At 39.4% G+C, this 16,741-nt stretch overlaps 1 protein-coding gene across 6 annotated transcripts in view; it reads right to left on the minus strand.

The window, feature by feature from the left end:
• The window catches only part of LRBA (LPS responsive beige-like anchor protein), a 591,088-nt gene that overhangs the window by 469,284 nt on the left and 105,063 nt on the right, over nucleotides 1–16,741 (minus strand). For all 6 annotated transcript variants that reach the window (XM_090036376.1, XM_090036373.1, XM_090036375.1 and 3 more), the window contains exons 21-22: nucleotides 15,287–15,410; nucleotides 14,768–14,960 (exon numbers count right to left, since the gene is read on the minus strand). In XM_090036376.1, coding sequence (XP_089892502.1) covers nucleotides 14,768–14,960; nucleotides 15,287–15,410 — 317 coding nt within the window. The remainder of the gene's footprint in view (nucleotides 1–14,767; nucleotides 14,961–15,286; nucleotides 15,411–16,741) is intronic.

Consider the following 16,741-nt stretch of genomic DNA (forward strand, 5'->3'; position numbering starts at 1 on the left):
TTTAATTAATGCCACCACCCTGCCGCCTTGTTCGCATTTGTCCCTGCCCACCATGATTACCCCAAAACTCATCTCTTCTCCAGATATTTATATTCATCTCCTCATGGTATTTCACATTCTTGTAGACATATCACATCCACGTCGATAGACCTGAAAGTTGCTACCATTCAGTCCAACCTCTTCCTTGCCAATACACTTCTCACATTTAAAGTTGCAAAGCATAACACTATGATAAAGCAAATGTGGAAGCCACTGGTACTTATCTTTCATGTTTTATGGGTCATCCACATCACTGCTGACCATCAGTGACTCTGTCCCTCCTGCCTTCCTCATCTCCATCATTCTCACTAAGTTCTCCAGGGCTTCTATATTGAGAAAAGCTGCTGCTGACCCCTCTCTCTCACTACTTCCTCCGGCTCAGCAGACCCTTCCAATGTACCATTCCCCACCCCAAAGCAACACTTCTCCTTTCTGTCTTCCGTGACTGTGACAGTCTTTCTTTCTTCCTTCTTCCTACCCATCTCTACCCCAGAGGGACATTTGTATCATAGGTACCCCAAAGCCTGATACGCTGAGGAACAGCAAAATCCAGAGGAAGAGAGCAGCAGAGGAGGGGTTGGACACTGAGTTAGAAATGGTGGCAGAAACCCCACAGGAGAGTAAAACAAAGAAGGAGGGGGGCAAAATGTCTGTAATTGAGGTGGTGCAGGAGAAGATAGGGGACTGAATGGAAACGAAAGCAGGAACAGCAAACAGCTCAGACATGAAGGTTGAGGTGAGGAAGAAAGAAGACATACTACAGACCACAGCAGGAGATGGAACAAGAGAAAGAACCAGGGAGAAAGGCCAGGAAAAGAAATAAAACCCAGGGGCTGAAGACAAGGAACAAGGAAACTGATAATGAAGGAGGTGAGTTGGAGGAAGAACCAGAGAGCAGTTTCCTGGTGCTAACAACTCTGGGGTCCAGCCCGGAGGGGAGACCAGAAGACAGGAGGAGGCAGGCATATGCAAGTCTTCTTAAATGCAGAAGTGATTCAGCAGCTTGCAAAAGCTAAGGAATGCGAGTGTTGAAGGGGAAGAGCTGACCACTCCAAGCAGTAGCTGAGACTAACCTTAAAGGGACAGGCACATTCAGCTCAAGCAAGCACAGACAAACTTCAAAAGGTACACTCATTTTAAAACAAACATAAATGGCACTGACAACAGTTTTCCTTAACGTCAGGAGTATTTTAACAAAGAAAAGATGGGAACAGAGTGAACCAGTGTTGAACCAAGTAAGGGCAGACAATCTGCCTACAAGACTGTAGCATACTAGGGGAGAAGGCTTATAAATACTTTGAAAAAAGGTAGAGATGGGGATCATCCTGGTGGTCAGGAACAAATGAAAACAAAGCAACAGAAGTAGCAATATTATTCAAGAACCCAGACCTGAGAGCAAAGTAGTTAGAAGTAGTCATCACAGGTAGATTGCAATGAATGATACTATCAATCAAGGGAACAGAATTAGAAATTTTCAATGTATATGCACCACCACAGAGGGAGGGAAGCTTAGAAAACTAATGGTTTACATGGTTGGAGGGATTTCATGCATAATAGCAGGAGATTTCAATTCTATAATTGAAATAGGCAACAGAACAGGGGAAGGAGGAAATGGAGCTGTAGACAGCTCATCCAGACTGTTAACAAATATAATAAAAGAAGAGTCACTAAGAGATGTGTGGGCATGGGAGTTTTCACTAGAACAGAACCCAATGGAAAGAAATAATCAAGAACTGACTTTGTGCTTGCATCAAAGAAATAGGGATAAGGAAGAAAAAAAACATATGTGGCTTTTACTGACCACTGGATGCTGAAGATGGTAATAAGTCTTGGTAAGAGCTCCATAAGAAGAAAGGAACTGTGGAAGTTTAATGGGTGGCTGTTACAAGATAAAAATATATGTCAAGTGTACACAGGACAGTATATGGGGTGGCAAATACTGAAGAAATATTTCCGGAGTACCAGAGAATGGTGGATGATGGTGTAGAAAAGGACAATAGAATTCTTCAGGAATCAAGGCCAAAGATGTGCAGGGGAAAGAACAAAAGAGCTAAGACAGCTGCAAAGAAAGATGCCAGAACTGCTAACAGAAGCCACAGAAGGAAGATAGGTATAAGAGGAGCTAGAAGAAAAGACAAGAATCAGAAACCTGGTTTAAAAGAAAGATAAAAGAAAAAATGGTCTCAATACTTTTCTGACAAAATGAAGGCAGCAAAAAGAGAGCTTAAAAGAGTGTGGGAAGAAGGCGGTGCCCAGGTGGAAAAGCAGGAGGAGGTGTTAGAGGCAACAAGACGATTTTATGAAGAACTATACCAGAAGAAGGAAACAGACAGGAGCAAGATGAAAGATGGTTCCCAGAGAAATTTATAGGATAAAGTTATTGTACAGAGAAGCAGAGTCAAGTCCAAATTAACGGGTACCTAAGCAGGGCCTTTAAAATCCATACAGAGGTAAGACAAGGGTACACTCTGTCACCACTACTGTGTGTGTGCAGCATGGAACTATCAGCACAAAGAATAAGAAAAAACAACATTATAAGAGAAGTAAAGATACTTGGAGGGGATGTGGTAAAATACATACTACACATGGATGACAAATATAGATACAGATAGATTTTTAATGGAAAGTGTGCTAAAGCACACACCAGAGTATGGAGAATGGATGGGGGTTAAGCTAAATAGATTGAAAAGCACAGCAATGGGACTGGGGAACTGCAGGGACTTGGAGAAGTTGGGCCTTCAAATAAGAGGCAGAAATTAGTGCTAGGAATCATGATGGATGCTGAAGGGAAAGATAATAACAGTATGGGAAAAGGTAACAGCAAGGCTATGGTAAATACTTTATGTTCTAGACACTGTCCTTTGCCAGAAAACGTGGCAACTTCTAAGGCCATGCTACTGCTGATTATTCTATATACAGGAACTGTATTCCCACTGATATGGTGGCAGAAAACAAAAGTACAGAGAAAATTATGTGAGTTTTTCTGGAATGCCAAAAAAAAAAGCCTGGTTAGACTGAACTGTAAAAAGCAAGAGAGATGGGTGTTGGGCATGGGGCTGCAGGGCCTGTGATTGTTCATCTATGCAAAATGTGCAAGTGCAATATGCAAGGCAGTAACGGAGGGAGAAGGGAAAGCAACACGCAACACCCAATTTCACACAGCTGCAATTCTGAGGAAATGGGGAGTATATCAGACCTCTTTGAAGAGTCCATGAGCATGGCAACCACCAATGCATTACATCAGGATTGAAGAATTCATGCAGAGGTATAAAATAGGGAAGGTAGCACTGGAGATACTGAAGGATCATAAGCAATTGATGAAAGTGGTAAAAGAGAGAGGATGGTGCCAGTGGGAAACTTCACAGAAGGACAAGTGAAGAAAGTGTGGGTAGTGGTGGTGGGTAAACAACTAAAAGGTGAACATGCTGACCTAGCATGGATGGTTGTAAGAAATATCTTGCCAGTGAAACAAGAGCAACACAGGTGGGGCTTGACAAGCTCATCCAGGTGCCCAAAGGAAAGGTGTAGGGAAGAAGCAACAGTGGGACGTATTCTGGGACTGTACATATGCAAAGTAGCTATAGGAAAGGGTCTGCCACTGTGTCACCAAAATAAACCTGTCACTAGTGCGGGAGATGGTACTATATGGTCACATACCAAAGGGACCAGAAAAAAGGACTTTATTAGCATGTATTAAAACTAGTTTATAGTAAGTAAGAAACTTCTGGGTGCTTAAAGGTATAGCTGTCACTGAAAGATTGTGCCTGAAGCTGGGGCTGCATGAACTGAAATATTACATCAAACAGGACAAAAAAAGAGACTGGAAACAAAGAAGTGGAGGAACAAGAACTGGACACGCTTGTTTCACTAAAAACCAACAGACGGGACTGATGAGATGGGCAGAGAGTTTCAGGTGCTTACTGAGATAACAAATTTTTTCGTGGGGTTTTATATGAAGAAAGAGATTACTCTAAGTGTTTGGGTTTTTGTGGGGAGTTGATGCATGTTGTTTGAGAGTTTAATATAATGTACACATCTGCTTTTGATATGCAATTGTTTTTGTGCTATGACGTCTTGGTAAAAAAAAAGGTCGCTCAGTATGTCCACCTTTGTAAGCATAGGGTGATAAGTGTGTGTTTTAATAAAATTTGTAAGAAGGTTCTCATTAGCATTTTAGGCACCAGGAGAGGGTGTTGGAGCTTGCTCCAGGCTTTCCTGGTGCTGGCCTGGTATTCCAGACCTAGAGGAGGGAACACCTGCCTTCCCCCTGCTCCTCCCTCCTCACTCCCAACTAAGCAGGGATTCCCCCTCCCCTCTCCCTTACACAGACACCTTTCAGCATTAGCTAGCAGACCACATGCTGGCTATGGTCCCTGCTGTGGCAGACAGAACAAAGGCAGAATCAGGAGGTAATTGGTAATGTCCTCTGTTGTTTTCTTAATGGGATGATAAACACTGTGTTATCAATTCCCTGCTGTATATAGTTAAGATTTTTACACCACAGAGCCAAACAATAAGAGATTCCTGGATTCTACCCTGAATTACCAATTCTGTTGACAATGCGTAAACAAGTTCCAGTTGCAGAGTCAAATTCTGCTTTCAGTTACATGTGAGGAACACCATTGTCTAACAGACATACTTTGGTATAATGGAGAGCAGCAATTAATCTGCAGAATTTTTAAGGTGATGATTGAGCCAGATGGAACATAATCTGAATTCCAGATCGCAGACTAATTTTGCAGGACTGGCACTTATTAAACCCATCTTGCAAACAGAGCAACTTTGCTCTGGAAACCATTACAACACTGCAACATAATGCCTTAGACAGTCACTTTTTAAGTAACCACCTTAGTGATATGTATACAACATGTATCCTGGTAGCACTAACTACCCAAGTGGTCAACTGTATTTCTAGGCCAGTCTAAAATAAACTGATGCTATCATAAAAACTTTGAGACAAAACATTTCACTACCGTGCCTTACATTTTGCTCAGTTGCCCCGTATTGAGCCAGTAGCATGCATTTAACTAGAGTATCCAGAAAGGCATCCAATTTTGTTTGCAGACATCAAGAGATGGGAAATGCTTCCCTTGGTAATTTGTTTGAATAGTAAATCACCCTCAGGATTTAAAAAAAAAATATGCTCTTTCCCATTTAAATTTTCTGGCTTCTGTTTCCAGCCATTTATTTTTGTTCTTCCTTTGTGTGCTAAATCAAGAAGCTCATTAGTACTCAATATTTTCTCACCATTAAGGTACTTATACATTGTAATATAGACACCTCTCCATCCTTCTTTGATAAACTAAAACAGATTGAGCACTTTAAAACCTCTCAGTGTAAGGCATTTTCTCCAGCCTTTGAATCATTTTTATGGTTCTTTTCTGAACCCTTTCCAGTTTAACATCCTTTTTAAAATGTGGACACGAGACCTTTATCCAGTATGGCAGTATTGTTTTCACTAACATAATAATAGGCAAAGTTAAAAGCCACCTCCCTACTCCTATTCGCTTCCCAAGTTAAGTGGCCAGCAATCAAATTAAATCTTTTTTTTACCAGAGCACTGTGCTGGAAGTTCATATTGATTTCTTTGTCTGCTATGACCCCAGATGCTTTCTGGAGTCATTACTTTCCAGAGTACAAGTCTCCCATTCTGCAGGCATCGTCTATATGAGTTGGGGGGCAACCATTTTGGCAGGCATGCCAAATACTAATCTTGCACCCTCCTCAAGTGCCACTCTGGTCCTCTTCTCCATCCTGATCTACTGCTCTTGCTTTCTCCTGCAAATCCTGCGGTCCCTGACTGATTTGTAGCTCTGCATTCTGCTTCCCTCCTGTGCTCCTTGCTCAATTGATGTTTTGCTTCCTGCCCTATTGTCACTGTGCTGCCCTATGCATCATGCTGCAGGTTGGCCACCCCTAGTCCAGCATTTCTCAACCCAGTGGGTCACAACCCAAAAGTGGGTTGGAACAATGTATGAAAGTGTTGCAAACAAACTTAAAAAATGGATCATATTTTGCATACATAAAAAATAGAGATGCTCGTGATTCACCATATGTTAAACACTGCACCTAGTAAACAGAGTTCCAGCCTTTCCATTTGCTACGGAAAAATGCAGATTTTCTCCTTTAAAGAAGAAAAAGCACGGGAAATGTAGCAGGCTCATGGCCACAGAGGTGGCTGTGATGTCCCTTGGTGGCAGTGTAGCTTATGCCCAACTCCAACTCTAATGTCATCCTCTCTAGATTGCTCCCCCACCACACAAAAGTTGAACTGGAAGTTGAATAAGGGAGGCTGCCCACAGGCCTTAGGGTAAACCTTAATTTTAACATTTCCTATTCCAAGTCTCTCCTGGACCCCACTAGTCTCAATCCATCCCTTAGGCCTGACAAGTTCCTTCTGGGCTGACTATGACTTGTAGAGCCTTAAGGGCAAATTGTGTGGCTCTGTTCCTTCTCTAGACAGTGCCTCAAACCTTGCAGATATTACCTAAGGATGTTATATTCACACTCAGCCCCCACTGGGCCCTTGAACCCTTACTCAGCCTCTCCTCTGAACTTTCAGGCCTCCTGGCCCCATCTTTGGCCCCCTCTGGGCTTCCAGATCTTTGGTCCCATGGACAGTACCTCCGTCTGAGCTTCAGACCCACTGGTCTCACGTACAGCCCCTCTCTCTGGGCTCCTGGATCCCCTGTCGCCCACACTGCCCATCTCTCTAGGTTCCCGGACCAGCTCACAACCCCTCTCTCCAGGCTTGTGAAACCTTGTCCAGCTCTTGCCCTGTCCCTGGGCCCATAGACCCTCTAGTCCAACTGTCAGTCAATCCCTGGCTCCTGAACCTCCATGTCCCACACTCAGGTACTCTCCTTGTCTTAGGACCTTGTTGGGTCTTACTCTTTCAGGCCTGCTTGTATCCCTGGATGCTCTGATCACACTCCCAAGCCCTTTCTGGGGCTGAGGCTAATGAAACCATACTCTCTAGGCCCCTGCACCCACTCTAGCCCTCTCCTGGGCTGGTGGACCTCTAAGTAAGCTTTGCTTGCCTTTACAGGGCTCCATGCTAAACTACCTGTACAGCTTAATAACAAGCACCTACCGCCTGCAGGCACTCAAGCCTTAACACAAACCAGGGTCACCTGCCCATATAACCAAGACCCTTCTCTGGCCCAGGTACTTTCCCCTGTTCCCTCAGGTGCAAAGGAGCTTTCTTTCAGCATTCAGAAACTCTGCTGCTAGGAGCTCCTCACTTCGTGACTCCCAGGACTGGACTGCCTGGGTGGCTAAGGCTCAAGGCTTATGTAACTCCAGCCCCGTCTGCTGCCAATCAGGTGAGTTCTTAATTACCTTCCTTTGTCACCTGCAAGCAGCTTTAAGGGAGCAAGCCACCTGAGAAGGAGCAGGCATATCCCAGTGCCCTGCTACAGGAAGTCACAGGTTTCCCCTTACAGGCTGGCAGAGTTCCAGTCTACAAGGGACTGATGGGAATGGGAGGAGGGTGATCAGACAGAGGGTGCCGTATGCACATGGCAGCCAGGCAGCATGGAAAGCAGCTATCACAAGCAAGTCTACAGAGTGGGGAGGGGGGCACAGATGACATGTTTGGGGGGACACAGGCAATGCATGAGGGGAGTGGGGGGCACCTCCCACCACATTTGTGCACCCACAGTGAGCACAGAGCTGCAGCCTAGCTGGACCAGCATGGGCAGGAGCCACTTCCACAATCCAGTAGACAGGACCTGGCACTGAAGGAGAGAGCAGAGCACTGCGACTCATTGCTGCTGCTGCCAGAAGCCCTGCACCAGCCACACTGCCAGCAGCACTGGTGGGGGGTGGGGGGAAGAAGGGGCTGTATTGCCCTCACCTGCCCAACACATCCTCCCCTTGCCCCACACACTGGAATGCTGGGGCCTGGCAGCAGAGAGCAGTGGGTTGGGAGTGAGAGGCACCAGCAGGGCCAGAGGGCTGTTTTCTACTTAAACTATTTACTGGGTCAGGACTGGCCACTGATGTTTACAAATGGCTCCTGGTACAAAAAAGGTTGAGAACTACTGCCTTAGTCCGTACTCTATTGCCTCGGACATAATTTTCTTGTGGGTTATATTAGTGCCTTTTCTTTGAACGGGCCCTGCCTATCAAACAACCCAAATGAGTCTATGACTGCCTAATCCATTTCATTTGCCACGCTGCCGATCTTTGTGTCATCTGAACCTTTTGAATGGGCAATGATTTTATATTTACTTTCAGATCATCAATGAAAATCATGAACTGCATCACAGCTGCTGTTAATCCTTAAAGAGGTCCACTAAAATGATTCAATGATAATTCCCCATTGACACCTCTTTTAAAGATACCAATTAACCAGGTTTTAATCCTTCCAACATATGCTTTATACATATTGTGCAGTCCTAATTTTTTCAAATAAGAATGTACCGCAACACCAAGTTTACTTATATTATCTCCCTAAGTTTACTCCATCTACACTTTTATTCGTGAATCTTGAAATCTCAGAGAATGAAGTCAGGTTGGACAAAACCCATTATCCGTAAAGCAATGTTGACTGGTTTTCACTATGAATCTTTGATTGATAAAGAATTAAAACCTGTAACCAACTTTCCATTATCCTCAAGATAGTCTGTAATTAGTGGGTCGGCTCATTATTTGAGCCCTTTTGAGGCACACTCCTGGTTTTCTGAAACTTCCACTATATGCCACTGTTTATGAAAAATTAACATCAGCAGGTCACGGATGCCTTTTGTCAACCTTTTAGTCCCCTTCAGTTAACTTACTCCTAGCAGCTTTTATTTAATATTCCTTGGATGCAAACAGATTGGAAAGCATTTATCATCAATATACATTTCAAACACACCATCCTGCTTCTTCCCCAAAACACAACACAAATGTTTATCCATCAGTTCAGCTATTTCTACACCTTCATTAACAATTTTACCATGTGCACTCATTTTTTGCCCTTAGGCATGCCATGGACTTTCCACTCGTGTATTTAAAAGTTTCATTTCAATTGGAAAATCCTAGTTTTAAAGTTTGCTTCTACTGTAAGTTGAAATGTCCATCTAGTGTTTTCTACTAAAATACCCATCAACTCAGAAGCAAATTTATGGGGGGGAAGGTTGGGGGGAAGCAAGAGGTAGGGGAGAGCAGGGGAGGGGTAGAGGGGGGAGACGGTGAAGGCCAGGGAGGAAGAGGCAGTTTTCATTTCTATTAAAAAATGAAACACTACCTTGTAAAACCTAAACACTGTAGCAAACCTGCCTAACTTGTGTTTTGCTACTTGAATTTACAAATGAGTTTAATTAACACAGAATATATAAACAAACAAAGATGTTTCTATGGAAGGCAGTGAACACTTTCTTTTTAAACAAATATCCCATGACATTGAGTTTATGAAGCACCCCTCACAAAGCAGGCTCTGAATGCCATAAAACATAATATAAAAAGTCAGTGTTTAAGATTAATGAAGGCTACAGCTATCAAGAAAAATGTACACTCTAGAGTAGAAACAAGATATTTTTAAAATATGAATAGCATAGGGCTAACTAAATTTAAGGCATAAATACTAGCTTGTGTCAACTTGCAGCAACAATTTCAAAGCTAAATGTCAGCTTAGAGAACCTCATATTCATGTATGTTCAGTCATTTTCTTTATTTTTCTTAAGGCATTTGCAACTATAAAGCTGATAATTCACAATTAATTACAAGAAATTGTTCTAAATTAGGGAGTTAAAAGGCCAATCATTAATCTTCACAATCATCTGATGGTTAATCCATAGCCGTTTGCAATGTTTGGAAAGCGTGTCTACGCACTACTAGTTAAAGACACTTGTGAGCTAATAACTACAACATTCCTCTCTGCCATTAATTTTAACTTAATTTGACATTCCACATTTACTAATTGCCAGACAAAGATTAGCATACACGAGAGCTAAGCTGACTAACATTTGTATTAAAACATGTAAACGTGTGTTAAGATATAGCCTTTGTTTTTCATTAGGAAGTGTGCATTTTTGAGGACTGGAAGGAGGAAAGAGGTTGCTGGCTGTCAAACAAGTTAGCCAATAACACTGTATACTGCTGCTTGCCTATTGCAAGCTAGTTCTCATGATGCTAATTTGATCAATAAACTGTTCATAATTCCAAAACATGTTACTATTTTTTACCCTAATGAGAAATGTATTGACCTGTTTTTCCTCAGAGTAATGCTCACAGTTCAAAAATTGAAACACTTCTTCAATACAAGAAACAAATTATCTTTGGATGCACCAATACCAATCCCAATTTACAGTGAGCCAGAGGATGGGGTGATGGTAACTCAGTAATTTTTGTGCATCATAACATTTTCCCCCAAAGCTAAAGTCATAGTCTTATCATATGCCTTATCATAAAAAGAAAAGAGGAAAGATTATATTCTAAACAATTTATGTTTACTTTCAAAATGCAAACAAAACATAGGACAAATGGACATATCAATCAATATAACTCATAAAAACCTAGACTCATCTGGGAGCTAAAACTTCCCTGCTTCTGTTTCATTAAGTTGTTGTTCACAGCTCCAATAGTTCAAAAACAATTTGACTGGGCTGCAAACTTATTTTAATTACTCTACTATATTGTAATAAATTGGAGACTTGCATTAACCCTTAAAAATCTTGTTTGGCACATCAGTTATTGGTTTCGTGCTTATTTCTTTATTTATTGCTTAGATTTAAAATATTTCAGCAGAGCAATTTTTTTTTAATTGCAAAAACGCACCATCTTTTGATGCAACTTTGTAGCCTACTAAGTCCTCCCAGACTTGGGTCACAAACTCACTTCCAGCTCTGCTCTGAAGGTTTTTTTCAGTGGTCTTGTTCTCACCTCCAGAGATTTAATTTTATGCACATCAGTTCAATTTTGTAGTACAATCTAATTTTCTCTCTGGTTGGAAGGGATTATCCCTTTTTAAAAGTGTAAAAAGATACACTATTCAAATGATTTATCCAGCGGTATAACCCATTTCAAGAAAATTGCTAGGTTTTATTGTTAATTTCTTAGACATCAGTACTTTAAAAGAAGTTAACATTTTAAAACTAATTTTGTTCATGTTGATTAGGATAATCAAATATTCTTTTATGCAAATTAGTAAACAATATTCTAAAATATATTTGCACACAGATTTATCACATAATACAACTGCAGTCCAGACATGAAACTATTTCTGAACCCTAATATAAACTATATGAGTTATTAAAACATTTATCCATTTCTTATCTAAATCATTTTTCTTTAATTTGGTACTTGGTAACATGAATTTTTCAAGTGACATGTTTGAAGGAATCTGAAATAATTAACAGTTATTCATAATTCCCAATATTTTAAAACATTAAGATAATTTGGTAGTGTATTATATTGTGTAAAACATTATATTTTTCTAAATCCTGGGGAATTTGAAAGGTCAAGAAGGCAGCTTGTCCACCATTCTTTACTTGTTTCCTATTATTAACCACAAAACCATCGGTCCTTATTACAAAGTAATAGGGCTAGACAGATTTAAGCTTAAGGTCTAGCTAACATGGCCATTATCCTTGAAAAACAAAGTTGTTCTGGATGCTTTCATAAATTCAATGCATTTTGATAAGAAAAAAAACATTGGGTTTGATCTAAATTACTCATTAACATCTTTATCGAACTAGGATCACATTTTAAATCAATCATGTTCCGCTTTCAAGAAATGGCTAAAAGATAAAATATGGAAATCAAGACAATGCCTGAGCAATACAAAACAATTCAGCTTTAAAAAGGTTACCCACACCTTTTAAATTCTGCAAGCAAAGAAACCAATGTAGTGCAATTATGCTAGAAAAGCCATTGCTGCTTATAAAGCGTTGTGCAGCTGTTGGAGGAGAGGGTTACAGTGACAAACAGCTTCCCTGCTACAAAGGTGGCAGGAAATCTATCAAACTGGACAATAAAATTGCAATTGAGTTTCTTTGGCTTTTTATAGCAGCTGCATGTATCTTGATGTGTAGCTCTGCAAAACCTATCCAATTCTGCAACACTAGTCCTTTATATACTAGTTCTTTATCAAAGAATGGTGTTATAAATTAGTAGTAAGATGGCGCAAAGGATTGCAAAAAGGGATAAAATAAGTAGCAATGCTATACAATTAGAGATGAAATAAACTCAAACTGGTTATTTTCTAAGCAATATTAAAGGAAAAAATATTTTGTCCCTGTGATTTTAGGTTCAACTGTACTTTGAAAGCACACTAGAATTCAAACAAATCTATAACACATTTAGCATCCAGCAATATCCCCACTGAATTATTTCTATACAGCATTATAATGTCCTTTATTATAAGAACCAGCATAGTATGTATAAACGGCTTTTACAATAAGTACTTGGGTATATTCAAAGCAAGTAAAATTTGGGAAACTTAATTCATTACCCATTAAATATCAACAACACAAACAAAATTGTTTTTAAAGACAGTAGTAAATAATGAGTATGTGTCAGTATCAAAAGCTTTTACTGGCATATGCTTACTTATACGTATTTAAATTAGACACATTTATGAGTCATCACCTCTTTCTTTTAACCATTACTTACTATGTAAAATGCAACCATTACCTTTACCAAAAAAATTAATCTGAAAAAACACAAATATGGAATCCTTTTAAAAAAAGCTTTAAATTATTGTAGCAGGATTCACACCAGTTTATTTTGGGATTTTGTTTCATTTGCTGGTTTTAGATATGCCTCATTTAATCTTTGGCAACATGCATGCTTACCATGAAAACAACTCTTTACAAATAACCTTCATCAGACTCTCAGATCTTTTCAAATTCCTTCCAAATCAGAACTCCCTACTGTCATTTCCACATACCATGGTAATTATCACGCTCCAACAGATTCCAGCGTCACATGTATCAATGTCCCCCACACTGAAAAATGGCAGCAGGGCGCTTTAAACTAAAGCTCATTCAATTCAGCGCAGGGACATTGATACACATGACATTCCAGGCACTTCAAATTAACAACCCTCACCTCACTCTTCCCCCAAGCACATCTATAAATGCCCTAAGAATGCAGTATCATTTGCATCGTGAGTTCTTATTTTACAGTAATTTTGTAACGCATTCAGAATTGAGTTTTGGACTATTTGGCCAACATGATCACCTAAAATCAGCTGGGTTTTTTTTTTTTTTTTTAATAAGCTCTGGATAATTTGATTAGGCATTAAAACTTTTATGTAATAAGTAATTAGTGTCCACAAATCCATTGTAGTGCTTTGATTTAAAAGCTGTTAAGTGTGTGTGACTAAACCAACCATTCATTAGTAGTCACCGTACACTGATCTTTCCCATTTTTTAAAAATTGCCCAGACTTAACAAACAACCAAACACACACACACACCTCTCTAAGAACAGAACAGTAACTTAAAAATCAAGTTGTTCAGAAAATAAGGGTACCATGTCCCCCTGACATGCATCAGATACAGAGGTAGGTTTATACCACTTTTCTACCCAGGGGCAAGCAGGTGGCTGGGTCCCCAGCAAGTTACAACTCTCAGCACATTTAAATACATTAAGGGCCTTTTCCTTTACCCTCAACAGTGTACAGGCCACCTCACCCACTCCCCTTCCCAGGCATCTTTGTGCAATTATAGAAGAGCCTTGGGATAAATTAAAATCCGTTTCAAAATTCTTTGCACCTGTAATTTGTCCATTTTAAGGCTTTTCTTTCATTGTTAGTACGTCAACTTCTATATTTCTCTCAAGTAGCAACATACAATAGATGATTGATACATTACATAGCTCACTAATCAGTGATCTAGAAGATAAACAAGTACACCTGTTGTGTTCTAAATTAATTGACATTTTTGTTAGGAAAAAGTCACCCAGTATAAGGGGTCCACCTAAGGCCCAAACCATTCCAATAATGATAAATGTAACACCATACTTAAACTCACTGGTCTTTTAACTAGATTAATCATTTATTCTTGTATATACAACTAAATTAATCCTAGAGTAACCTTCTCTGAAATCACAGAATAGTAGTTCTATATCTTACGTTAGAGTCTTGCCTTTTTTTGATGGGAGAAAGGAAATTATGTACCACACCTTAACTGAAAGTCACTAGGAAAATCTCCCTTACTGTGTAAATGTATGTTGTAACAAGGCAACACTCATGAAAAAATGGAGGCTGACATTTTATTCACACAGTAAGGATCTCCTCTTTCCAATCAACTAACACATTTTTAACAGACAGAACATCAACCTAAACTTTGATTTCCTTAGTTCTGCTGTTTGCTTCCCTGCTTGATGAGTTAAGATCTTTCTGTCTATGAATAGATAAGGTGCGCCACCTTGTGTTTAAAAATGTCATGCTGTTAATGCATGGAAATCTAGCACTAAAACTCCAACAAAACACTCCTGAAAATCGATGAACTTAAGACCATTAAAAACACTAGCTTACAGTAAAAATGAATACCATCAAGCTGTGAGCAGCAAAAAATGATTTTGTGTTTCATGTGCTCTGACAGTCTCTCAGTTTCCAATATACAGTGAATAATGCATTGAAGTATATGCCATCAGCAATTCTTCTAACCAGTACATTTCTATTTAATCAGAATATTTACATTCAAAGGCATTGCTTGACTCAGCATTTAAATGCTCCTAATGACAGCAGACAATAAAACACAAATTTTCCAAAATATATTTCCTTAAACACTCACCTTTGAATGTGTGATTGAAAGCGTATCCACCCAAACACGCCAGCCACCCCACTCATATTTGATTGCATGATAAAGCAAGATTCGGAATATGGCATACACCATTTCAGTTATCTTCAGCTCTTCAGAGTTCTTAGGATTAAAATAGCAAAGGGAAAGCATCCACTCCTGCCACACCGAGCACTGCAGCAAACTCCTGCAAAATGCATGCATGGGCTGTTCAAATCAGATCTCAGAGGTGTGCAAACATATTAAAACATATTAACTTAGCTAAAGTTTTAAGGATTACATATCAGCAGGTGAGGAATTTAGCAAACGTAAAAACAGTGCGATATAAAAGTTTCTCTAGCATTAAATGTAGAAGCCTAATAGAGTACAGCAATTTCTTAAACTGCAAGAGATATGGACATAACTGCTGAATAAGCCTATTTCAGCTTCCTTCTAATTATTAATAGAAGCCAGTTTTGTAGTACTCCATTATTTACATGTCATATTTGTTATGCACATGCTGAGCCATCTTACCTCCTGTTTTCTCTGCTGTTATTAAAAAGTTTAATCATGTCCGAGAGAAAGGCTCTACGGACCTCCAGGGTTTCCGGACATTGGGGAGAGTTACGTAGCAGGGTCGCAATTACTTTCAGTACCTCTGTAAAACAACTCACTAGTAAATAAAAACCACAAGTAAAGCATGTCAAGTGTTATTAACCAACAGGAAATTTCTTTATTCAGATAATCATTTAATGAGAAGCTAATTCATGTAAAATATATTCTTCTAACTTGAAACAAAAAGAATCTGGGAAGGCAGGTGGAAAGAGGAAAGACAAAGGAAGGGAATATTTGTGTGGGGAAGACAAAGGTGAAATTTATTACTCCCTTATTCCAAGACTTCCATAAACATTCACTTTGAATGGGATTTTCAAATGTGCAAGTTGAAACCAATGGGAGAAGAGTTATGTAAAACATCAAAACTTGCAAGACTCCAGTTCAATAAGAAACACCAAAGGTTACTCTCACAAATGCCTGCTGTAAAATAAATATAGATGTTTACCAAGTCTCTGTCAGAAATACATCGTTTAGAAGACCAGGAATGCACAACCTGATGAACCAGGTTATAAAATAAGAATAAAAAGCCAGGTACATTCTAGGTTTATCACTTCAAATATGAACAATACAAAATTTTTAAAAAGATCCTAATTTTTTTTTTTAAATAGGTAAAGAAACAAACTTGAACAAATTTTGTCTCCATGCTATAATGGTTCAAGTCTCCTCTGTACACACCACTTTATACCCTACTGTTTAAAGAGGCAAAAATAGAGAAGACATTCCATATTCCAGAGGAAGCAAGTCCGATAGAAAACACTTTGTCACTTTAAGAAAAAACAATTAATTTTGCAAACTGACAAAGTCAGAATTTAGGCCCATGCCATAAAATATAAGCAGTGACCTCCTCAGCATACGCTGAAAGAATTCACCCTTGCTAGCTTACCCAGGAGATTCCAGACTCGCAGGTAACAATCATATGAGCAAAGCTAACCATAGCAGGGATTCTATCAGATTGAATGAAATTAAATTATAGGGAGTTTGAAGTAGGACTCACTACTCATTTTAATTCCTTCGACAGAAAATCAACTTTTTGTCCTTATGTTGACATTTGTCTTTATGTTGATATTTTGTCCTTATGTTGACATTATCCAGAAGTACCTTCAAGCACAAGTGTCTCCCCCTCCATATCTATTTCTCTAACCCTAAAATGTAGAATGTAACTTCCCAATCCATTTTGACTTTGAAAATGAAAATTTCTTTTTTTCCATAAAGAATTAAATATTGAAACACTACACTGTATTACAAAGAGACTGTAGTCAGAAAAAAGATGTGTATACAAGTGTATATAAGAAAACTGAAGTATCAAATTAGGAATTTTCTCCTACAAAGAAAGTTAGCCCAAACAAAATCATGAGCAAATACATTTTTCCATTC

This window comes from Crocodylus siamensis, chromosome 2, assembly GCF_052110815.1.
Source record: "Crocodylus siamensis isolate JL-2025a chromosome 2, ASM5211081v1, whole genome shotgun sequence".
NCBI lineage: Eukaryota > Metazoa > Chordata > Crocodylia > Crocodylidae > Crocodylus > Crocodylus siamensis.